Raw genomic sequence first — 26,048 nt, forward strand, 5'->3', positions numbered from 1 at the left:
TACTTTATTATGTATTTATAGTTCTTTAGCAGTCATAAAAAATATTATTTGTGTTTATCTGGTCACTTAATTTAGATTTGTCAAGTCACTTTAACTTAAATTGTTTCTGCCTATAGTCCCATTAGATGTAAGTGCCATCAGGAACCTTAATGATGCTCCCTCTTCATTGACTTAAATTTTAAAACAGCTGAACCTACATCCCTCTTTTTTTTTTAACCAGCATCCAATCATTTTAATAACTGTTGCTTTGTATGGTTTGTGATTTGGTATTGCTAGGCCTACTATTTTCCCACTGCTTTTCATTATTTCCCTTGAGAGTCCTAACTTTATGTTCCTCCAGAAAAATTTTATTATTACTTTTTCAAGCTCTGTAAAGTAATCCTTTGGTAGTTGGACTGGTATGGTCTCAAATAAATTTAAGTGGTATTTTTATTTTTATTACATTAATTTGGCCTACTTGTGAACAATTTAAATTTTTCCAATTATTTTAAGGTCTATATTTCTGCAAAGAACCCTTTTATAATTATATTCATATAGTTCCTGTTTGTACCTTAGAAGGCAGACTCCCAGGAATCTTATACATTCTAGAGTTATTTTAAATGGAATTTCTCCTTCTACTGGGTCTTCCTGGTAATATAAAGAAATGCTGATGATTTATGTGAATTTATTTTATATTCTGGAACTGTGCTGAAATTATTGTTTAAATTAATTTTTAGTTGACTCATTAGGGTTCTCCAAGTAAACCTTATCATTTGCAATAAACCAATAGTTTTGTCTTCTCCTTGCCAACACATACTGCCTCCACTCCTCTTTCTTGTCTCACTGCCATCACTAACATTTCTAGCATTATAAACAAAGAATAGTGCTAAAAAAAGACATCCTTGCTCTACACCCCTGACCCTGGTGGAAAGGCCTGCGTAAATCCCCTTTACACATAATGCTAGTTCTTGGTTTTAGATTGGTACAATTTAAAGGATAAGTTATATATAAAAAGGAAAAGGTACTTACAAAGGATAAGTTCATGTATTCATGGGGTTTTTAGTGCTTTTAATAGAAATATTTATTGGTTTTTCTATGAAAAGCTTTTTCTGTGTCTAGTGATATAACCTTGTGATTTTGGGGTCTCTATCTTGTTTATTATCATTTTCCTAATATGGAACCAACCCCACAAATCCATCCTGCTTATAATGTATGATTTTTCTTTTATGTTGCTACAGCCTTTGCTAATATTTTATTTAAAATTTTTGCATTGATATGCATTAGTTTATTGTTTTCTGTTTCAACTTTCCCTAGTTTAGGTACAAAAACCATATTTATAGCATAAAAGGAATGTATTAGTCTCTTCTGTTAACAATCCTCTACACCTGCCACTGAGTGACCCACTCTTGGTCACAAAACCCTCTTGCTTCAGAACTCTCAATAACTTGCTCAGAAATTCTGGGATGATCAGGAGTCACTACCTAATTTTACTATAACAAGAAATTTTTCAGTTCAATGTAAGGAAAAATGTACTGACCACCAGGACAATTTTATTCTGGAATAAGTTATCAAGATTCTGGAATTTCCATGACTTAGGCATTTGCCTAGAGGCATGGAACCGGAATAAATAAGCCATTGGGCTCCTTTCTACTTCTATTTCTCTACATGGGGTAGTAGTGCCTTACTTGGCAAAAAGGGATTTCAGGGCTGACAGAAGCCCACAAGTCCCCAGTCCATCTGTGAATCTGATACATCTATCCACAGCTCCTGACGCCAAACCAAAGAGTTTATTCACTGAATGGCTCAGTTCTTGAACACAGTCGATAACTTCCCAATGTTCCTGGTCATCAAACAAGAACAAAAGACAAGCTGCATTAGACACAAGGACATCTAGACCAATGATGCTAAAGGCAAACAGAAATGCATGCATATGGATCCCTGTGCATATTGATACTGATCTTAGAAAAAGAATATACTAAAATTATCTGTGTTCCACTGCATTTTTAACTTCTTTTGTGAAATATTTTCCAAATACATTTTAATTTGGTTCACGCTACACTCAGGAGTGCTGCCTGCCACAACGCAGCCCACTGGCTACATGTGCAAATAAGCAATACCTCTGATCTAGACCAATACTATAAATAGTTTTGGGAGAATAAATTTCATTCTAGGACCTCTAAACTCTACCAGCAAGCAAGTCATTTAACAGGAACATACTCAAAAACTGTGGCAGCACCTAAAAATCATACTCATAAGCATGTAGACATGCTTAAGATGTCAGTATGATTGCAGAAACAAATTTCCAACAGAAAAGCATGCTTTATTAAAACTAGCATTTTTAATTTCTTTCCTCTTTTTTAAAAATAGTTATTAAGTTGACTGCTCCCATAGGCTTCTAGTTGGTGATCAAATTCTCTAGGAGAAAACAAATACACCTCAATACTATATTCTCTTCTTGTCCAGTGGAAAAAAGTAACTCATGAGAAAAGACTGGGGAAGATAAAAATGGCAAATTAAGACAGATCATTTTTTTTTTAAGCAATTGGGGTTAAGTAACTTGCTCAAGGTTACACAGCCAGTTATTTTGGGGTGTGGCGCTAAGTATCAGGGTCCGGATACGATCCCAGGTCATCGCGACTCTGGGGCCGGTGCTCTTTACTCGCTGTGCCACCTGGCCGCCCCAAATGAGATCATCTTTGAAACTGTCAAGAATGAAGACACTTGAAAACAAGATAAGGTTTTAAATTGACATGACATAGCTTTCCCATTAGCACCCACCCACTGAACTTATAGGACTGCCCAAGAATTCTATCTATCTAAAATCATTTTTATGTCTTACCTCAGATAATTAATAGCTTTGTTTAAAAAGAGGTTTGCTAAGTGTTAGGAAGTCATCAGTTTATCCAGAACATTTAAACCTCTAATTTACCAAAGAATCCTTAAATAGGAAATTGTTGGCCTATCATTGACAGTTAGATTGTAAATACCCCTTAAGAGTGGGGTTTGCATTTAATACTTCTTTGTAGCCCTCACAACACTTACCAGAATATCTAGTACAGAAATACTAAATATATGTTGACTAATGTACAGGATTATTACATTACCAAAGGGACAGCGCTGATCTGAATGAGGAGATGACTCTCTTCCAGTTCTCCATACCGTAGCTGGTAGGGTTTGTATGGGCTATACAAAGTTTCCACCAGTTCCATTATTTTAACCAAGTTGTATTCTCCTATAAGGAATGAGCAATTTGAAAGACAAGTCAAGTAGAAATTTAAACTAAATTTCTGGAAAACAGTAAGTAAGCAACGTTCCCTTTACTCTACCTGCTGCATTAGTGTTCAAGTACTTGAAAAATGCCCTAACAACTCTTAAAATGATGTCATTAGGCTTTTGTCACCTGCGTCTTCTGTCATGGAAGCTCCTTCAATCAACAATCATTTCTAAAAACATTTCAATCAACTCCCTGGCTTGCAAATACTAACTATTAAATAAACATAGGCCTTGCCTGTTCTGCTACTAGAATACTGTTAAAAGACATTAATTAGCTTCTTAACCTCATAACTTACTATTTTTAGGCATCCCTAGAGCAAAAATTTTAACAACTTATATCACATGAACTACTAAAAGGCAAGTTACTAAGAAATAACTCTGCATATAAAGGAACACTTCTAGTCTCTGGTGCTTTCCTGGTGCTTGGGGGGTGGGGGGTGGGAGGCAAACAACAGACTTTAATATGAAATATTCAAATACATATATGTGGATGTGTGTCTATGTCTATCTGTCAAGTCAACAAGCTGTTCCTTGAACAAAAACACTTAATTCCTGGACTAGGAATTTTCACAGGCTGTCCCTTATCTCTCTTCCTGCTCAATTCTGCCTCCTGTCTTCCCTGGCTTCCTATAAGTTCCAGCTAAAATCCCAAATTCCGCAATAAGTCTTTCATGATCCCTCTTAATGCTAGTGTTTTCCCTCTGTTATTACTTCCAATTTATCATTGTTTGTACACAGTTGTTTGCATGTTGTCTCCCCCATTAGACTGTAAGCACCTTTGAGAGCAGGGACTGTCTTTTGTCTGTCTGTGTCCCCAAAACTTCACATATAGTAGGCATTTTATACATATGTCTGATGTATTCTGATCACAGGCCAAAAAAGAACCTTTACAGCTGATATTTTTAAAAATTTCTTCTTCTCTAATAACTAGAACCACTTTAGATAAATGCAATTGATTCATCTGCCTCTAACCTCACCCCACCCTGTCTCCAGCAGCATGCCCAATCTCACAGCTCTTAATCCTGGTGCCGACTGTATCCCATTCCTTTGGAGATCACTTCTTGGAAATATCGACAGTGGGTCTCCTGCCTCCCATAATTAAAGCCTGACCAGTGAGTGCGCCAAGAATACCTTATGAATCACCAGAGACTGAACAATAAACACTCCCTGGAATGTACAAGCAATTATAAGCAAATGTAATTAAAGAGAATAACTATTAAATAAACCAAGTCAGTGACACACACACCAACCAAATGGCAGAACAAGGCCTTACCTAGGCAATTTCCAGATTAGACACCAACATGCGTCACAAGGTTCATGTAACTAAAAATTTATGATGCTTTAAAATAAATGGAGAGATGACTAGGAAAACAACACACCATGTACTGTTTGCCCAAAAGAGAATGAAGAGTTCTCTCTGTTCACGTAGTGCACGGGGGAATGGCCACCAAAGCCCATGATTATTTGGGGATGGTACTAAATGACCTTTAAGGTCCCTTCTAGTTCCCAATATATGATCCTACAGCCGTGCTGACCCCTAGTCCTGAAACAGCCTCCATCTCCACCTAATCAGCCACTCCTTCTCCTCCCTGCTCCTTCACAAGAAGAGAGGATCCTCTAACTAGGTATTTCACAAATACTTATCTCGATATTTACATAGCTGATACTTTAAAAGTGATTTCTTCCTCTGATACCTAGTGCCACTACAGAGATCAGAAGAGATTCCTGACTCCTAAGCCTATTTTTTCTTCTAAGTCTAATTTTAGTTCAGATTAGCTGAAATCCCAAGAAGACTTGAAGAAACAATATACTTCCAACGTGATGCACATTGCTTCCAACTGTTCTCTTTACCTGGTCTCATTTAATCTCAAAGCTCACTGCAAAACAAACAAGATTTCCTAGGTTAAATAAAGTGCAACTAAACTTTGGTTGCTACTGAGTGATGATGCATACCCCAAAAAGACTAAAACTGCAACACATTTTTATATTAAAGTATTAATTACCTATTGAGACTAGGAATGTTGATTTCTTCTATTTTTGTTAAACTGATTATCTCAGAAAGCAAACAAAGCCAGGCTCTGCAATCTCCAAAAAGAACAAGTGAAACAAGCAGAGGTTTGGGGGGGGGGGGGCACCCTGAGCAGGAGGTGGAGAGACAGAGACAGAGATAAACTCCTTACGGGAATATGAGTGAAGCACCATCTCTAGGCCCTTGGCAAAGTGATCAGTGGTCTCATAGAACTCCAGAAGCTTTGTGAGCCTTTTATCAGGCCCTGCTCTCTCTATTCCAGAGTCCAGGCAGCCTGGCAGAGAGGGTACCAGAGCACCCAGTATCTGAATCAGAAGCACAGTCACCACTTCGTGAGGGTTCTTGAAGACCTGTGTGTAGAAGAAATGTATTAATTTCTTAAAAAGCCTTCTAACCCAGTAAGTACAAGTGGCTTAAAACAGTAGACACTTTCCACTTCCATTTTGTCCCCAGTTTAGCCTATAAACATCACTAATGACATCACGAATGAACTATAACATGGTTTGGTAAAAAGCCAGCAGCCCAAGGGCTCCCCATTGTGACTTTAAGCAAGGACCTTTGCTATATAACTGCCTATTTGCAAATCTCCCACTTGACTTTTCATTTAGTACACAGAAATGACTACCAAAAATCAAACTAAAAAAAATTTTTTTAATTGAAAAAATAATAAAGACAGTCCGGCTATTATAGGACTATCAAAGATATCGAAAAGATATACTGTGTTTCCCCGATAATAAGACCTATCCCAAAAATAAGCCCTCCCCTTACTGTGTAAGATTCCTCTAAAATAAGCCCTCCCCCAAAAATAAGCCCTATTGAGATTGCTACTGTAGTGAAGGTGATCCCCTGCGCTACATGCTATATTACGGTACCCTCTGTATGCACCATTCCCCCCCACCGGGTGAAACGCACGCCGCGCTCTGAGCTGTATCCAATCAGAGCTGTAGCAGTGAGCGCATCATCCTGTTCTTCCCCAGTGATTTGCTTGCTGGCGCCATTGAGAGCAGTGCCACGGAGGAGAGCTGAGGCAGGACAACATAAGCCCTCCCCTGAAAACAAGCCCTCTGGCGTTTTTCTTTCCAAAAAAATTAATAAGAGAGTGTCTTATTATCGGGGAAAGGAATAATCACACACTGAACCAAAGTTGGAAGGAATTTCAAAAGGCCCAATATAGCCAGCTGTCTGATACATTCAAAATAGATGGTTTTCTATATTATTTTAATAACTTTTTATTGATGTCTTTTTTTATATCCTTATAGTTTTTTTTCCAGTATCCCTTTCCTTCTCCTTCCCTGAGAGCCATCCCATATAACAAACTATCTTTTTTTGCTTTTTTTTGGAGAGGGGAGGGCAGGGCAATTGGGATTAAGTGACTTGCCCAAGGTCACATGGCTAGTAACTGTTAAGTGTCTGAGGCTGGATTTGAACTCAGGTCTTCCTGACTCCAGGGCTGGTGCTCTATTCATTCCACCACCTAACCGCCCCAACAACTATTTTTTAAAGATAAAAAAGAAAGAGTAAAAATCAGCAAACCAATCAATTAATATACTGAAATTCTACATTTTCTTAAAGATCTCTAGAAATAGATATTTTAGCCCTGAATTATAAACTACAAATCTAATTGCTAGACTTGGATCTTATTTATAGTCTGAAAGAAAACAAGAGAAGGAAGGAAATAAAACAAATCAGAATAACAATAAAATGGCTTACCAAATGGATAAATTGCTGATGATTCTCAAATTTACATTTCCAGCCCCAGTATTTCACCTAAGCTATAGTCACATATCTTCCTCTGACTACAGGACATCAACCATAACCTTAAATTTAACACATTCAAAAGCAAAAAACATCCCCCCCAATCTTGACTCAACTCTCAATTTCCACATTTCCATATACTATACCACCACTTTGAAACTTGAGAGGTATCTTTTATTCTTTTCTTTACTTCATGCCCCACACATAATCTACTTTCAACACCTGTTGATTGTTCATTCAAAATACCTCTTGGGTCACCATTCCCACTACTACCCCATTCAGGGAGATTATGACTTTATACCTTGAATACAACAGCTTCCTAATACAACACCTGTCTCTAAGCATCTTCTTTATGAATCTATCCTAATTACCACCACCAAACTAAAATTCTCTTAACACCAATTTGATTATTGCTCAAAATAACCTATTGTTTCTTCAATAGTCTAAGAGACGCTATACATAAAACTCTGGCCTGGTTTTCAAGGCTTGGCTTCATCTGGTCCCGTTCTGCCTATTTAATCTGATTTACCACTTCTTCCCAATATAAACCCTAGACTTCAGCCAGACCAATATCCTCATGGTCCTCTCAACAAGCCATATTTATTTCCAACTACAATCCTTTTTTTGTGCTGCTCTCTTACCACTCTGCTTCTCTGTACCTCTCTAAATCCTACTCTCCTTTTAAGAGCCAGGTTAGGCTCTACTACTTCTATAAGGATTTCTCCCACCATTCTATTTCACAATTATCTCTTCTTTCTCTCATACGCCAGTGTACTTATGTTCTACATGATTCAATTTTTCAGTTAAGCATTCAACAAACATTCATTAAGCACCTCCTGTGTACAAAGCACTAAATTCAGTGGAAGATCAAGTTAAGACATTTCCCCTGCCCTCATGGAACTTACTGTCTATCCAGTTGTTAGGGAAAAAAAAGAAGGCTGTTTCATATTTATTCTGGATATATTTCACATATATTTACATGCACATATAAGACAGACTAGTGGCATAGAGGATGGAGAAAAAGCCTCAGAACCAGAAAGACCTGAGTTCAAGTTTTGGCTCTGAAACATACTAGTTATGTAACCCTGGGCAAGTCATTTAACCCTTTAGTGTTCTAGGCAACTTTGTAACTATAACTTAGATAGAAGATTCAGAGCTCTATTATTAGAATCCAGCTCTCTAGGGGCGGCCAGGTGGCTCAGCGAGTAAAAGCACCGGCTCCAGTGTCGGGATGACCTGGATCAAATCCAGGCTCAGATACTTAGCACCACACCCAGAAATAATAACTGGCCGTGTAACCTTGAGCAAGTTACTTAACCCCGATTGCTTTAAAAAAAAAAAAAAGAATCCAGCTCTCTATACAGAATATAGAATATATTGTTAGAAGTATTTTTCTCACCAAGAGGTTTCTTATAATAGTGAAATCACAGTCTAGTCTATGTTATCTCCCCAGGGATGTAAACTCCTTAAAGGTAAAGACTGTTTCATTTTTATCTTTCTATCCCCAACTCCTCACAGAATGGCTGGCACAAAGCAGGCATTCAATAAACACATGCTGATTGATTAAGTATAGTAGGAAGATAAATGATAGATTTCCTCGCATTGTTACTAGTTGCATGTTTTCTCTCCCCAACTAGGGAAGAAAAACTCCTGGAACGACACGACTATAATATTTCTCCTATAATTCCAATAGCAGGCATCAATAGATCCTTACTGTATGAATCTTATATTTGGTAATAACAACCTTTCCTATTCTTAAAAATATTTTCATCTTTCATTCTATATTAACCATCTGATTATCTTAATTTTGGATTTCCTGGAGTGTTTTATACTCGGGAATGACTAGCTGTACTCTCCTTTCTATTTATATGTCCACATAAAATGATAGCTACTTTCTTCTAAGTATTTATAACACTAAAGGTCTATAGTTATTAAACTTAAAAAACATGAAACAGAATGACAACTTTGTTATGATTGAGACTATCAAATAAGAAAATTATACAATGTTCTCTCTTTGAAAATAACTGTTACTGACAAGTAGTTAAGGAAAGCCTTCAGGTATGTAACTGTCAGGTATACACCTAAAGTTGTCCTTTAGAAGACCATCGAACTGAAAGTCTACTCATATCAACTGGAATCATATCATCAAATGTAAATGCTGAGAATGATCAGTGAAGTTTAACAATAAAGGTTTTTAAATGCATGAAGGGCACTAACCATTTTTCCTTGTAAGAAATGAAAATTCAGGGGCAGCCAGGTAGCACAGCGAGTAAGAGCACCAGCTCCAGTGTCGGGATGACATGTGGATCGAATCCGGGCTCAGACACTTAGCACCACACCCAGAAACACCTGGCCGTGTAACCTTGAGCAAGTTACTTAACCCCAATTGCTTAGGGGCGGCCAGGTGGCTCAGCGAGTAAGAGCACCGGCTCCAGTGTCAGGATGACCTGGATCAAATCCGGGCTCAGACACTCAGCACCACACCCAGAAATAACTGGCCGTGTAACCTTGAGCAAGTTACTTAACCCCGATTGCTTAAAAAAAAAAAAGAAATGAAAATTCTGAGAAGATAGTTTCTATACCACAACCTGATTCAAGAAAAAGGAGACCTTAAGATATACAGGCAATGGGGTATAGAAATCCATCTTGTCCTATAAGAAAATAAGGGAGGGTATAAGAGAGGGTAGACTGGGGGAAGGTATATAATGGGGGATGTAAGAGAGGGTAGATTGGAGGAAGGGGTATTAAGTATGCTTGCCATCTTGGGGTGAGGGTAGGGGAGAGACAGGGAGAAAATCTGTAACTCAAAATCTTGTGGAAATGAATGCTGAAAACTAAAATAAATAAATAAATTTAAGAAAAAGGAGACATCATACTGAATGAAAAAAATAGAGAAAAAAAACACAAGAACACAGTATCTGAACGCTACTCCAACTGAACAACAGAAAGCCTTTTCTTGTACTACATTAATTCATCTGGTAACAAGATTAAACAGAGAAGAAGTTTCTACCTTGTTTTCATCCTTTATTTAAATAGTTGGGGGAGATGGGTGACAAGCTATTTTAAATGCATAATTAGTCTGAAGATACCAAACTAGAAAGACTACTAATTAATTTTCTTCTGTTCTGGAACTCCTTTTAAGTAATATGAATGGTAATGAACTTTCATCATTATTTTCACTTATGCTTCAACAACCATATGGCAGTTTTTCATTCTCAGAGTTTTCTAGTACATGTAAAGCTGTCAAATTAATGGATAGCTGCTCTAGACCAGAAGTATCAAACATGTGGCTGCAACATTCCCAAGGGCCATAGAACAAAATTAAGATGTAACTGGGAAATACTTAACAAAACAAACATAGATAATGACTGAACGACAGTACTGACATGTGGTTTTCTAAGTTCATATACCTCATCTCTCACCTGGCTATACTACTTTGGGACCTCTCTGACTTATTCACCATGCCCCAGAAAGATCATTCTTGGGATAACTCCATCACCCCATAAGATCTTATCAGCCTTGGTACTCCACCTCATCACTAACCTCAGCCTCTCAGGCCATGAACCCCAAATCTCCATTTAAGGAGAGAGCTCAGCTCAGACATCTTCTCATTTCTTACCTGGATGAACTACTTTGGAACTTCTCTGACTGATTTCTCTATCATGCCCCAGTGTGAGGTACCACATCTCTCATTTTTTCAGCTCCCTTTTGTGTGTCAGCTCACCATGCAAGCCCCTTGAGGACAGAGAGTGTTTGGGTTTTTCTGTATTTGTATCCAAGTACTAAGCAAAGTTCGTGGCACATAGTAGGAACTTAATAAATGCCTACTGACTTCACTGACTTGGCTTAATAGGCAACTCGTGGGATCTTTATGTACAGCTAAGTGGCCTCCATTTCTATTTCAGTTTGACACCACTGCTCTAGATCACAGCAAAATCAAAGATTTCTCAAATTACATTAGGATAGAATTTATTAACATTGTTATAGAGATACCTAAGTAGGACATTTTAAAAGCTCGAGTTGTAAACGTATTTCTCCTTGTCCCCTTCAGTACTTCTTCAAAATTCTACTGATCTTCAATTGGGACAAGGAATGAAAACATAACTTTTTACTATGTGCTTTCCTTCATTTTTATTAGATTTTTACAGGCATTTATATGAGAGGGAGCTGGCTGAGTTCCTTTAGATACAAGCATAGTTGGCGTTTTTATTCTAGTAATACAGGAAGTAGTAGAAAGGGTGGAGTGGCACAAGTAAGTATAGACAGGATCAATGTATGATATCCAAGTAAAAACTGATATGTACCCACAATTTTTTTAAAGCCATATTAAGAATGTAACACAAAGAGAAGGGGTTAGGGATATGGAGGGAAGTCCTTCAGTCTAAGGGAATGACATTATTATGTACAATAAGCATTTTTTTTAATGTTAGCCTTTTGTACAACACATACCAATGAATGTCTGAACACTTGAAGCATGATTCATAACTAATTAGGAAAAAATAGCCACATTTTAAACAGGCCTTGCAAGACATTGCACTAAAGGAGAGTCAGTTTTTCCTCTTGTATGACTAGGATATCTGCTGTTCAGTTGTTTTTTCAGTCACGTCTGACTCTTTGTGACTCCATTTGGGTTTTCTTGGTAAAGATACTAGAGCAGTTTGCCATTTCCTTCTCCAGTTCATTTTACAGATAAGGAAACCGAGGCAAGCAGGATTAAGTGAATTGCCCAGGGTTACACAGCTAATAAGTGTCTGAGGTCAGGTTTGAACTCAGGAAAACAAGTCTTTTTTTTTTTTTTTGCTTTTTGGAGGGGGAAAGGCAGGGCAATTGGGGTTAAGAAAGCAAGTCTTCTTGACTCCAGGTCCATCACTACCACTGACCTGCCCAAGACAAGAATATGCTGCATCTTCAAAACTTCAAATAAAGTAAATGGTCATCCTTCATGGCTTTAAAAGGCTTAAAGATCTGGGGAAAAGTGACTTTAGATGGTCTTAAGTGGAAATACATAACCTTCAACTCTCCCTTCCCTCCCTAGAAAGAGATCAATTTCATAGTAGATTTAGACAATTTTTTCTGATACTTGGGATGTATTGATAACATGGGAAACTTCCAGACAGTAGAATGTCACTCCCTAGTAAAGATACAAAACAGCAATCAAATACTACCTCTTGAGTTCCTCTGGCATTTGGATAAGAAGATAATGACATTCAGGAATTTCATATGCTCTCTAACTGAACAAAGGACAACACTTATCACATTAGATTCTATTAAGATACAAATAAAAATGACAAGAAGAATTATAATAGAAACCAAACAGCATTATAGACATGAGTTTCTAAGTTGATCTTTTAACTCCTTTGATGACAGTAAATGGATCAACTCTCTAAGCAGACTGGCAAATTCCTGAGGCTTTTTTGTAGACTAAATATGAGGATGGATAGCTTTCTTAAGTAACCTTGACTTTCTTCTGTTTCCTCTTCATATACACTCACCTGCATAGACCACTGGAGTTGGATGTGCCAAGTACTAAGCAAGGTTTCATAGAGTTCAGTCAGTTGTCGTTCTAAAGGTAGGTCACGCTGGCAAAGATTCTGCCAGTAAGACAGAAGTTGTGCCTATGAAGGAGAAGCCAAGAATAAATTTTAATGGGCTAGCTTTTCCCCTCCTGGCAGGAAAAATGACTTAGCACCATGTGGCATTTTCTGAAACAATACCACAGAGAAAAAACGTTGATGTACATTTATCAGCTTATACGTGTAAATACACACACACACACACACAGAGATTCCCAATTACTAAAAGCCTTGAAAGCTCCATGTCCTAATACCCTAAATATTAATCCTTAAAAGCCACTTGAGGATAGGATTTGAAGGGATTAGGGTTACAGCTAGCAACTTTCAAATTTTCTTGATATCTAATTTCAATACCAAAATATTTACCAAATTCCAATTATACTAGGTAATGGAGTTTAGGGCAGCAACTACAATCAGAGAACACAAAACAGGAAAAAACAAACACCTTTTCAAGTGGATAGATCAAACTATTTTCTCTTTGAAACATTAATTCCTTTAGAAATGTTTTTGCCAATATCCCATCATATAAAGACTCAAGAGATTTTAAACTGAAGGTCGTTTTAAACATGCCTTTTGAAAGCCTAAGCCAGGAGCACCACCTGCTGGATAGGAAAATCTAAAGAAAAAAATGCCAAAAAGGGGACAGAGATTTATAATCTCACAGAATAACAACTCATGTTTATAGAGAACTTTACATTTACAACACCTTACACACCTCATCTTTTTTAATCCTCACATTTGAGGTGATAATGATAATAATATGAATAACAATAATATCTCCATTTTACATCTGAGAAAACTGAGGCTCAGGCCAAATAACCTGCCAGCAGACACACATGTAGAGAGAAAGTGAACTAAGACTAGAACCCAGGTCTTCCTACTCTCATTCAGAATTCTTTCTACTATACCATCACATACCTAGAGCTATCCAACAATTTCTTACCTTATGGCATTTGAAATAGTAGGCAAGAAGTTGAGGCATCCGGTCAATTTCTGTAAAAACTTTCACAAATACTTTGGCCTGATCTGAAATAGCAAAATATAAGGCAAACATACACAGAAGAGTTACCAGCTGTCCTACTACAAATAAAATTCAATATGAAAGGAATTTACAATTTCCCAATACAGACACAAAGAGTTAAATTAATATTCAGAAGTTCTCCCCCCACTCATGAATAAACTGATTTAACATAATCCCTAAAATGAAGCAGCTCAACTTGATTACCTCTGAAGTTTCTTCCAGCTCTAAATCTATGTATCTATGATCCTACTGTTATTATTAGCAATAACAGTAATGAGAATAAATATACGAAAGGCAGCTGAAAAACAACTAATTATATAATTAGAGTATACACAACATATGGTTATGGCTACTATACCAATCAACAAGCATTTATTAAACACCAGTTACATACCAGTCACTACTTTCAAAGAGCAATATTACATTTTATTGGAACAAATTGTATCAAAATTATACCAAAGTGAATTACGTTGGTAGGCACAATAAATCAGACATTATTACTTCTCCCAAAAGGCAAGATACCAATAACTAGCAATCAAATATGCTTATTTGGGGCAGCTAGGTGGCAAAGTGAATAGAGCACCAGCCCTGGAGTCAGGAAGACATGAGTGCAAATCCGACCTCAGACACTTAACACTTATTAGCCATTTGACCTTGGGCACCTCAGACACTTAACACTTACTAGCCATCTGACCATGGGTAAGTCACTTAACCCCAACTGCCCTGCCTTCCCCACTCCAAAAAGAAAAAAAAAAATCAAATATGCTTACTTTCTCACCTCTACAAATCCTCATGAAAATAATTTACATATAAACCCAGGACATCCTTGATAAAATATGAGATGGAGACAGGGAGTCTTTCATAATCAATGTTCTACAGCAGATCATATCTTTGTAGCTACACAACTGAATAAAAAGCACAGAGAAGATCCTACAGTCTTTAGTGTTGGAATTTGATTCTTTTAAGCAAAATGCAATTTGAAAGGTTCTCCTACAACAAGGAGTTCTCATGTATAGGTTGAGATCATAAAAGATTTCTTGATAGATTAAAGAAAAGAGATAACTTTCTTCAGTGATCCTCTGATTGTTAATAGCAAGCAAAGCAAAAAACATGGAGCCGTGTTAGCCAAAGGTATTTGCTACTGTCACAAAGGATGTCCGGAGCAGGGTCTCAATGAATGAGGGATTCCCTAGAGATGGTGAGGTCCACCAGCTGCTCTTCATTGTAAATGACATTGTTATGATTACTATCATGCTCTAGAACACTCCAGAACCACCTAAATGAAACGCATCCTACTCAAAGGTTCAACTTAGAAGCAAGGTGAAAAAAAATCACCATTGTCCAGGCTACAAATATACAGTAAGTATACTTATATATATCATATATACTTATATATTATAATTACATAATACATATATAATCATATATTATTTATACATTATATAATTTATACACAAATATACAGTCCATAGACCTGTTACGGATTTCATTTAACAGGCTCTACAATATTCTTAGAGCCCAATATAATCAGAGGATCACTAAACAAAGAGGGTCCAGGACGGAGGCACGTGGTACATCCACAGTTTAGGAGGCATTATATGGATGACAAATCATCAGAGGACTGAGAAGAAACAATCAGACAGACTGGAAGACAACCGGCACAGAATAGTGTCACAAAAGCCCAGGGAAGACTGAGGAGAAGGGGCCAATCAACTGTAACTGCTACAGGAAGGTACAAGAAGATGGGAATTAAGAAAAGATCATCAGATTCGGCAATTAAGGAATCATTAACTGTGGAGGGAGCTTTTTAAATGAGTGATGAGGCCAGAAACCAGAATTCAAAGCACAAAGAAATGAATAAAAGGAGAAAAAGTGAAAACAATGAATTCAAAGATCTTTTTCTAGGAGAAAGGGAAGAGAGATATAAGATAATAGCTTGAAAATATGATAAAATCTTCAAGGATGAAGGAAATGGGCATACCTGTAAGTATTAAGGAAGAATAGATAGGAAGAGATTAAAGTTTAGGGAGGGATGGTTGAAGATACAATCCATGAGAAAATGAACAGGATGGGATCAAAAGCCTGTGTAAAGAGGGGTTGTCTTGGAAAGGAAAAAGGTCACTTCATTATTCAGACACTGAGTAAAGGAGGATAGACTGGAATGACATCAAGGATTTTTGAGACAGAGAGAAGGGGAGAAGATCACACAGAGCATTGCTGTATTTGATCCAAATATAACCTCAAAAAGCCCACAGACTTCACAGGAATTATTCCCTTCATAATATACCCAGTATAGAGTAATATAAAGAAGAAAAGAAACTGGAAGTCATGGAAATCTAGATTCTAGTTATAATCTTGATAAAGTCATATAATTCTCTCTGGTTCTTAGCTTCCTCATCTATAAAATAAGAGAATTACACCAAATGGTCCCTAAGTTTCCTTCCAACTCTAAAATATTAAGATTCTAATCTAGCAAGAACCATTCTATTGTAGGTTCTTTTTACCAATTAGTACACTATGAAACTTAAAGAAAAAAATTTAAATAATATTGATGATCAGTGGTAGCTTTCTAAGTTCTCCCTTAGGAAATTCAGTTCCTGGTTAAAGCCACTGTGTTCTGTGAAACTGCTGATATCAACAGAATTTTTAAAAATTGTGTTCTAAATATTTTCCTATTCTCTAGAATAATAATATTATAAATATCATTATTCCAGATAAAGTATGCACTCTAAGCGCCAATCTTCTTATCCTGTTTTAAGATGTTTCCTACTTATTTCATGCAGAGCAAAGGAAATGAGGAAATGAGACCACTGCTTTCCAACATAGTATTAAACTGCTTAAGGACACTGAAAGTATAGCCCTGTGTATAGCACCACCTGCTGGCAATTAATCAGTTCCCAAGTTAATCCTACTGAATGTTACCTACCAATCCTTTTTAAATTGAGTTCAATTAAAAGGAAGTAACTTCCACAACTCTAAGAAGGGGAAAACTTCTTAATTGAACCAGGGGTAAGAAGCATCACAGAAAATAAAACAGACAACTTTGATTATATAAAGTTGAAAAGGTTTTGCCACAAATAAAACTGATGCAGTTAAAATTAGAAAAGAAACAGTAACCTGAGAGGCAAAGTTTTTTAAGAAAATTTTCTCTTTAAAAAAAAATATCCAAAATATGTAAGGACCTGATTCAAACATGTAAAAACAAGAGACTTTCTCCAACAGAAAATAGTCAAATGGGGCAGCTAGGTAGCGCAGTGAACAGAACACCAACCCTGGAGTTAGGAGGACCTGAGTTCAAATCCGGCCTCAGATACTCAACACTTACTAACCGTGCGACCTTGTGCAAGTCACTTAATCCCAATTGCCCTGCCTTCCCCCCTCCAAAAAGCAAAAAAACAAAAACAAAAAAACAAGAAAGAAAATAAGGATAAAACACATAGTTCTCAAAAGAAGAAAAGCAAGCTAACAATAACCATGAGAAAAATGCTCTAAAATCAATGGTGGCAAACTCAAATATAAATGAGGGAGACTAAATGGGAAATAGGGACCACTGCGAGCCACATATTGACTTAGAAAACCATAGTGTATATGTTTTTATTTTTTCTTATTAATACATCAACATTATTAAAATCGGATAGGGATGACATTTTAATTTGATTTGGTGTTAATGGACCACTTGCACACAAGGGTGGCATGCTTTGACACCCCTCCTCTAAATCAAAATAATAAGAAATACGCAAATTCAAATAACTCTGAGGTTTCATCTCACACCCATCAAACTGGAAAAGATGACCAAAAAAGAAAAATGACAGTAGCCATCTTTTGGACATTCAGAACAGAAGCCAAATCATAGAGGACATAATCTTTTCTTTTTTAATAAATTTTATGTTTATTTTTAGTTTACATCATTCATTTCCACAAGATTCTGAGTTACAAATTTTCTCCCCATCTTTCCCCTACCCACCACCCCAAAACAGCAATCCCACTGAATACCCCCTCCCCTATTCTGCTGTCTCCTATATCCTCCCTCATTCCCCCTCCAACTTTCCAGTAGGGCAAGATGGATCTCCATACCCCAGTGCCTGTATATCATATTTCCCAGTGCATATAAAATAATAATAATTTTTTTAGACATTTGATTTTAAAACTTTGAATTACAGATTCTTTCCCTTCTTCCCTCATCACCCACCCTTACTTGGGAGATAAGCAATTCAATACAGGTCGTACAGGACACAATCTTTTCACACCTGGTCCTCTCACTCTAACCCCTTCCTCCTCTTCTGATGATTTGCCCACTGCATCTAGGTCTAGCTCTAGCCATAATTCAATTCACTTCCCTGCCAGTTCTACACTATGCTATATCACATATGCTGTCTGTGCCCTCTGAGGAAGGATAGAGAAGAGGAAGAAAAAAGGGTAGAAAGAAGACAGAGGAAGAAAGGAGAAAAGGAAGGAAAAAATAATATTAAACATTTTAAAATATGCAAAGAAGGGAGAAAAATGGTCCAGAGGGAAATAGGTAAAAGGAACAGTTTTTGGAACTAATATGTCAAATTTAGCATATGCTTTTTTTTTTGGAGGGGGTTAAGTGACCTGCCCAAGGTCACATGGCTAGTTTTTGTGTTAAGTATCTGAGGCTGGATTTGAACTCAAGTCCTCCTGACTTCAGGGCTGGTGCTCTATTCACTTCACCACCTAGCCGCCCCTAGTATATTCTTTTTAACAAACAAAAAACAGCTATACACAGTAAGATTCAGTTCCAGGTATACAATAGTCTTTTTTTTTTTTGGTTATTCTTTTTATATGGAAATCTTCCAATTTCTTAGTGTTTCCTAAGTTTCATCATGACAAAGAATAAGATTTTTTAAATTAGATATATGAAAGTGAGTAAACATTTATTAAGTACCCACTATTTGCAAAGTAAAGTACTCTGGTAGGCACATAAAAAAACAGGACAGCTCTTGCCTTGAAGAAACTCAAAGTCTAATAGGTTAGAAAGGATGATACAAGGTAGTGTGTGGTAGATTAAAAAGAGAGATCTCGACAAGGTGCTCTAGGAAAGACTGAGGAGAGAGAAATCACTTTCAGATTGAAGGCCCAGGGCAGACTTCATGGAGCTGGATCTTGAAGGAAGAAAAGGATTTTAACTGAGAGAGATGAAGGGGGAATGTACTCCAGGAATGGAGAAAGGCAGTCTGGAATGATTCTGCTATAGTAAGAAGGCACTCAGTGATTCTAGAAATAGTACACAGTCTAGTTTGGCTAGAATGTCGAGTGAGGAAGGCAGTAATGTAAAATAAGACTGGATACAGCTTTAAACACTAAGAGAATTGTATATGTCTCCTATAAACACCCCGGAGCCACTGAGCAGACTTCAGACATGTGCCTTAAGAAAGATTTTGGGGGTAGCATCAAAAAGGATGATATATCAGAAAGGAAAGAAACAGGAACCAGAAGCCAGTTACAAGGCTATTACTATAGCCTAGGCAAGAGTTTAAGAGAAACTGAAACAGGGTGGTGCCAGTATCAAGAAGGGAAGGAAAACTGTCTACTGAATATTTTCTACTTAATGAGAAGCAGTGTAACATCATGGTTAGGGCATGGGGCTTGGAGTCAGGAAGGCATGGGTTCAAATTCTGTCCTACACATTTACTGGCTGTGAAACCCCTGAGCAAGTTACTTTGTGCCTCAGTTTCCTCATGTATAAAATGAAGGGTTTAGCCCTAATGGCCTCTAATATCCCTTAAAGGAATGAATGCTAAATGTAGCAGAACTGACAGAACTCAGAAACTGAATGGATGTGAGCAGCAAGGAAGAGGGAAGAGACAACGATGAGATTTCAGACCTAAGCTTCAAGAACACAAAACAAGAAATATGAGAGAAGGGATCAGTTCAGTAAATACTCTATTGAGTTCAACTGTGGATTCGTAGAGAATAAGGTGCTGGTGGAAAACCTCCATAGCAGACAGTGAGACTGGAATTCAGGGAAGAGGCTAGACATAGACATACAGAGGCGGGGATCTCAGTCTCCTTAGATCACTATACAGAAGTGATAAATCAATCCATGAGAATGGGCAAAATTGCCAAAGGAGTAGGAAAAAGGAAAAAAAAAAGCAGAGGACAGCTATTTGGGGGACATCCAGACATAGAAGTAAGCAAGAAAACTGACCATTAGACAGCCTGAGAAGGAGCAGCTGAACAGATAAGAAGATCCTAGTCAAACCCAAGGAGATTCAGGAGAAAACGGTGTCACAGAAACCAATGGAAGAGAAAGAAAGAGGAAGTGACAAAGCATCCAAAGCTGTGGAAAGGTTTTCAAAGTCAGACCTCTAAGCTTTCTCTGTCTTACCTATACTGTGTTATGGTCATGAGGAGAAAATGGCCAGACAGGAAGAAAAACTGAGCAACAAAGTCTACTGGAAAAAAAATAGGGCAGCAAAAGTCCAACGTCCAAATAAACCAAAATCTGTTGTTGTTTGTCCTTCATTCTCAAAGAGGACCATGACATCAAGGAAGTGAGGCCATGACTTGCAAGTGAAGTGGATTTAAGTGAAGGAGGGCTGTGCGAGGCCACCAGCCTCACTCTCTCCTCCAGGAGCCACCTGGGTTCAGTGGCCAGATATAGATCAGGAATGACTGGTGAGGCCCCAAAAACAAAATCGACATTTCAATCAACAAACACGTGTTACTCATTGGCTACATATAAGGCACTTTCTTCCATATACAAAGACAAAAATGAAACAGTCCTTGCTCTCAAGAAACTTGAATATGAATAAATAGATTCGTATAATAATAGCTAACATTTATATAGGGTTTTGCAAAGTTCTTTACATATATCATATCCTTTAAGCCTTATTAACAAACCTATGAAGTGTAGGGGCTATTCTAATCCTTTAGAGATGTGGAAACTGTGGCTATGAGAAGTAAGTAGCTCCTTGTGGGTGTCACAGCTAGTAAATGACAGGATTCACATTCATGTCTTCCTGACTCTGAGTCCAGCCCTCCATCTAAGAGACCACCTTGCTGCCTAAGGAGAGCTCAGAGGAAGTGCTCTAGAGATATCAGAAGGAGAGAATTCAAATAGCTGGAGAGATTAAAGAGGATTACAAGGAGAAGGCAGTATCTGAACTGAGTCTTGAAGGAAAATAAGAAAACTGAAGAGTAAAAAAAAATCTTTTTAAAAACTGAAAGGCAAGGGAAAGCAGGACACATTGCAGGTTTAGAAAGCAGTCTGCGTGTCATCAGACCCCAGCAACCAGAGCGTAGTTAGACAGCATCTCTCACAGACAGTCAGAAGCCCATAGTCATTTCACGAGTAGCTTCACTCCCCACCCAACACTGAAAGGACTGGGAAAGGTAGCATAGTGCAGGGGAAAGAAGGCTGGCTTTCTAGCCAGGTCAGAGGCTCGGCTCTGCCACACACTCAGCCATGGGTCAGTCACTTCTCCTCTTCTAAAAAAAGGAGGGGGCTGGTCCCTTCTAATTTTAAATCTATGGATCCCATGATCCTAGTCCAGGCTGACAATATTCTCAGTAATATCAGCCAGTCAGGGGTGGCCAGGTAGCACAGCGAGTAAGAGCACTGGCTCCAGTGTAGGGATGACCTGGAGATCGAATATCGGGCTCAGACACTCAGCACCACACCCAGAAATAACTGGCCTTGTAACCTTGAGCAAGTTACTTAACCCCAATTGCTTTAAAAAAAAAAAAAAAAGTAATATCAGCCAGTCAGGCAGGATTCGTTCTCTCTGGGAAGAAGTGGGCACAGAGACAGAAAAGACTTGCACTCACCTATGGACTGAGAATTGAATGCAGCCACTATCTGTGGACTGGCCATGGCCTCAAGCCTGTTCTTCAATGCCTCAAGGTGCACGCATTTATCTGAGTAATCTGGCGTATCTACAAGCATGGTCAAACTGTTCTGCATACTGGTTAGTTTAGCAGAAATCACAGTCACATCCTTCAACAAAATCAGAAGACAGTACATGGGATATGCATTAATAAAACTTACATGATCTCAAAAGGTATAAACTTCAACCTATATAACTACATTTAAATCAAAGAAGTATTGTCTATAAAGTGTGTAAACATTCTACAGAAATGATATGGGACCTATAGGACCCTGGGAAAGTCACTTAACCCCTACTGTCTCCCCCCCCCCAAAAAAGGAATCATCCCAAGGGATAAATGTGAATGTGTTTTAAAATCATAGTAGATAGTACCTAATTTTATCAATATTTAACATTATCATTTATATAATTTGTTAAATATCGGCTACATACATGGCATTATGCTCAGTATACAAGGACAAAAAATGAATATCACAGGTCATAAAGCAAAAACATAAAATTATTCCAAACATCTCCTCCCTCATATACATAGTCAAGAATTAAATCAGATATGCTGCTTGTAGGTATTAAAATTAAACCTCACCTACACTTATCGTACAACAGGCAGTGAGTGATAAAGTAAGAGAACGAAAGCAGGACAACTCCAGCTCGCTCTCCCTACAAGCTTTTATTTGTGCTTCCTCAGGAAAACACTTTTATGCTTGTGGGTCCCAATGTCGGGCAGCAGGGAAAACGGGGGGAGAGAATTACCCCAGAGTTACAATTTTCCCTTTTCTATGTTCCCACACGCCTGCATAATCCACTAAGGAGGGTTAATCGGCTCCTGTGGTCACGCCCTCACCCTCTTGCATCTGATTTCCCCAGTTTTCTGCCTCTCTACTTAGGCTTTTCTCTACAATATGTCAAATAGCCACCCTATAAATGACCTACTTGTGTCTTAAATGTTTCTTCAATATCTGCACTCAAGGTGCTCCACTTATCTGCTTCTTGAAGAGATTCTGCAGCAAGCTGCATTCTGGATTTCACCTGGTCAATCTCCACCAGAACCTAAAACACAAGAATAGAAAATGACTTGGCATGTCAGGGGCTATATCATATTTGTCCACTGTAGCACAGTGATAATTTACTAGACTGGCAACAGTAGGTACTCAATAAATGCTTATTGCTTTGTAGTCTGCTTAACCAGGCCTTCTATTTTTTTTCCCTACACCTTCTTAGTGTAGGCGAAAAGTGCACTCTATGAAGCTTGAGACAACGTGGCAGTGTGAACAACAGCAAAAGCAATACTGAATTCAACCTGAAGAGGACTTGATCCAAGTCCTGACCCTGAAATCCACTGGCTGGCTAATCCTAAGCAAGGCAATGATTCTTATCCTGCCTACCTCACTCATAGAATTGTGAGGAAAGTGCTTTAGAAATCTGAAAGTACTATATAAGATAGTGTGAGTTACTATTAGGATGTAGCAGTGTCATCAGTATCCTGGGAAAACATTACATTTGGAGTCATAGGACGTGAGTTCAAATCTTGGCTCTTCTATCCATAAGACACTGGGAAGCTTATCTGCCTTCTCTGGGCTTCAATTTTTTCATCTGTAGATTAGACCTTCTTTCCTTGAACCCAGAAGGGGAAGAACTAGGAACAAGAAGTAGAAAATAGGCCAATTGGGCTCTGTGTCAGAAAAAAACTTCAAACCCATTAGAGCTGGGCAAAGGGGGAGTGGACTACCTCAGAAGACAGTGGGCTCCTCTTCAAGTCTTCAAGAAAAGGCCATGTGACCACTTGCCAGGAAAGTTACCAACTGTATCCTTTTTCAGATATGGGTCTTTGAGATAATAGACATAAAGCACTTGACGAATCCAAAGGGGCTATATGAAAAGGGACACCATTCCGCGACTTCAACAAAGCCTCGTTAGGGATAAGATGGTAACAACTCCTTCTATTTACAGAGTTCTTTACAGTAGACAACGTGCTTCCTTACAAGCCAATGAGGAAATTACCAGACAGGGCAAATGTTATTATCCTCATTTTTCACAGAGGAAGAAACTGAGATACAACAATGTTAAAAGATTTGCCCATCATCACATAGCAAATGAGCTTCAGAACCAGGATTTAAATCTGGGTTTTTCTGACTCAACAGTTCAGTATTTTCTATTATATCACACTAGAATAATAAGAAGAAATCGTATCTCCCGAGATTGAGTCAATCAACAGAAGGTTTTCTCTCACTGACCTCCCTTTCTAGCTTCTAACAATTCTAATGGCCAAGAATCAACAGGTTTAATTAATCAGTTAATAATAGGCTAAGACCACTCTTTTTTCATATATGGCAAAGTTCTGCCAAAGTCAGGGTATTCCAGAAAATAAAAGCTTGAAAAGAAAAAGTACAATTTATCAGAATTACAATAAAGAAAATTCACAGTTTAAAATAATGAAACTAACAAAAGAATTCTTTCAATCCAATAAACATGGTAAATCAATATGGAGAATCTTCCATTCTTCAAAGTAAAAAACTTACAATTAAAAAAAATCATAGAATCTTTTATTTAGAAGAAAATTTAGCAATTTTTTGATCCAACCTCCCAGAAAATGCAGGAATTCCTTTTGTAGTATCAATGGCCAAAAAAGGGGGAAAAAAAGGCATTTGACACCTGCAAGATCATGTAAAGCTTTAAATGAAAGGAGAGTCTGCATTTATCCAAGAAGCAATAAAGGGCCATCGAAGACTTGGGAAACAAGAGGGTGATATCACCCAATCTGTATTTTAGGAATATCTATATCACAGCTCTGTAGAAAACGGCTCAGAGGGGAGAAAGTCGGGAAGGGAGACCAGGAATCTACAGTAATAGACTAGGCAAGAAGTTTTGAAAGCCTGAACAAGGACAGAGGCTAAATAAGGAAATGAATGAATGCATTTATTAAAGACATGTTGTTTGTCCTTCATTTTTGATGACCAATGACATCACAAGGTGATGTCTTGACTTGAGTGTGAATTGGATTTAAGTGAGGCAGAGTTGGACAAAGTCATCAACCTCAATCTCTCTTCCAGAACCATCTAAGTCCAGTGTCAGGACAAAAGTCAAGACAACTGTCAATGGCCTAGGATGTAGTAAATGACCTTGGTGTCTTTGTTGTCTAACAAAGCTCTAAGCACTCTATAGCACCTGCTTCAGCCACCTTCAAGGCCACTGGAACAAACTGCTCTCACAGGTTCATTCCACTGGAGAAAGTCTTCACATTGCCCTAACTTAACAGGTTTAAGGCCTACTGGTTACTCTTCACAACCTGGTTTAGCCCGTCTGCTCAGACAGTTTTCTCGCAGTGTGCGGGTGTATTTAGGGTGTAACCCTAAATGCATGTGCTAAATGCTACAGTTTCTTGGAGCCACAGGCGAAAGCTGTGTCTGGTTAGACACCAAAGGAGGATAAGCAGCCCTGAAAAGAGCTGACCAAGCCTTTACACAAGAGGTGCTAGCCCTCCCTGGACACTTCATGCACCCCTATTAAATGCTCACTATGTGCTAAGTGCTGGTAATACAGAGAGAAAATCCATGATAGTCCCTCCCTTCAAGGAACTCAAATTCTAATGGGAGAGACAACACATAATAAAAGTTTTGGCTGCAAGTCAAATGGAAAGGTCCCTTCTTCCTGAGGGTGCAGGGTAGAGCAGTTGGTAATTCATCTTTTTTAATGTCATTTCCATTGAAAATGATATCTACATGTGATGGTGAACTACCTTATAGGGACAAGGCCTGTGGTGGCAAGAACGTTCTCTTCTGTATCTTCAGTAGCTGCTGCTGCTTAAGAGCTACATGCCTCAGTATCTGCAGGAATTGTTTTCCAGGACTGTGGCAGTGAGGGCTGGGCTGGAAGCAGGATCAGCATTCTGTAAGGCAGTGTCGCTCCTGGAGCTCTTGGGTTTACCATCCCAACAGTGGCAATTTGTCATCAGATGGTGGTGGTGGTGGTGATGGTAACAAAGGTGAGCCTCATCTTCACAGTGACTTATCCCCTTAGTGAAGGCTATGAGGCCCAGGCTGGAAGCAGAGATTGTGGTCTGTGGGGAAATGGAATTCCTCAAGGTTCTGGGATGACTCACTGAAGTCTAAGGAGAGGTGGTGGTCAAGACAGTGGTGGTTTGATTCATCTGGGATATGCTACATCCTGTCTCTGCTTCAGTGACACAAGAGATGTTATAGAGATAGAATTGATAAGCCTTAGCAACTGATTGGACATGGGGGAGTCAAGGACGATTCCAAGACTCAACTGATGGTGATACCATCCACAAAAATAGAGAAGTTTGTAAGAGAAACAGGCTTAAAAAAAACATATGAGTTCTACATTATACATCCTGAATTTAAGATGCCTGCAGAACCAGGATCCAGATGGTCTTCTAGCAAGCAGTTTATAATGCAGGACTGGAGTTCAGGAGAGAAAGATAAGGGTTGGATGTAAAGATTTGACAATCATCTACATAAACATGAAAACTGGACACACTGGAGCAGATAAGATCACTAAGAATCTAGAGAAGAGAAGAGAAGAGAAGAGAAGAGAAGAGAAGAGAAGAGAAG

At 38.2% G+C, this 26,048-nt stretch overlaps 1 protein-coding gene across 2 annotated transcripts in view; it reads right to left on the reverse strand.

Annotated features, from left to right (window-relative positions):
- The window catches only part of COG7 (component of oligomeric golgi complex 7), a 73,129-nt gene that overhangs the window by 32,584 nt on the left and 14,497 nt on the right, over window positions 1-26,048 (reverse strand). For both annotated transcript variants that reach the window (XM_069089250.1, XM_069089255.1), the window contains exons 3-9: window positions 22,411-22,527; window positions 21,422-21,590; window positions 13,553-13,635; window positions 12,529-12,651; window positions 5,433-5,631; window positions 3,084-3,211; window positions 1,665-1,819 (exon numbers count right to left, since the gene is read on the reverse strand). In XM_069089250.1, coding sequence (XP_068945351.1) covers window positions 1,665-1,819; window positions 3,084-3,211; window positions 5,433-5,631; window positions 12,529-12,651; window positions 13,553-13,635; window positions 21,422-21,590; window positions 22,411-22,527 — 974 coding nt within the window. The remainder of the gene's footprint in view (window positions 1-1,664; window positions 1,820-3,083; window positions 3,212-5,432; window positions 5,632-12,528; window positions 12,652-13,552; window positions 13,636-21,421; window positions 21,591-22,410; window positions 22,528-26,048) is intronic.

Source organism: Petaurus breviceps, unplaced genomic scaffold (genome assembly GCF_028583685.1).
Source record: "Petaurus breviceps papuanus isolate PSGF00001 unplaced genomic scaffold, PetGlider_PUasm1.0 120, whole genome shotgun sequence".
Taxonomy (NCBI): Eukaryota; Metazoa; Chordata; class Mammalia; order Diprotodontia; family Petauridae; genus Petaurus; species Petaurus breviceps.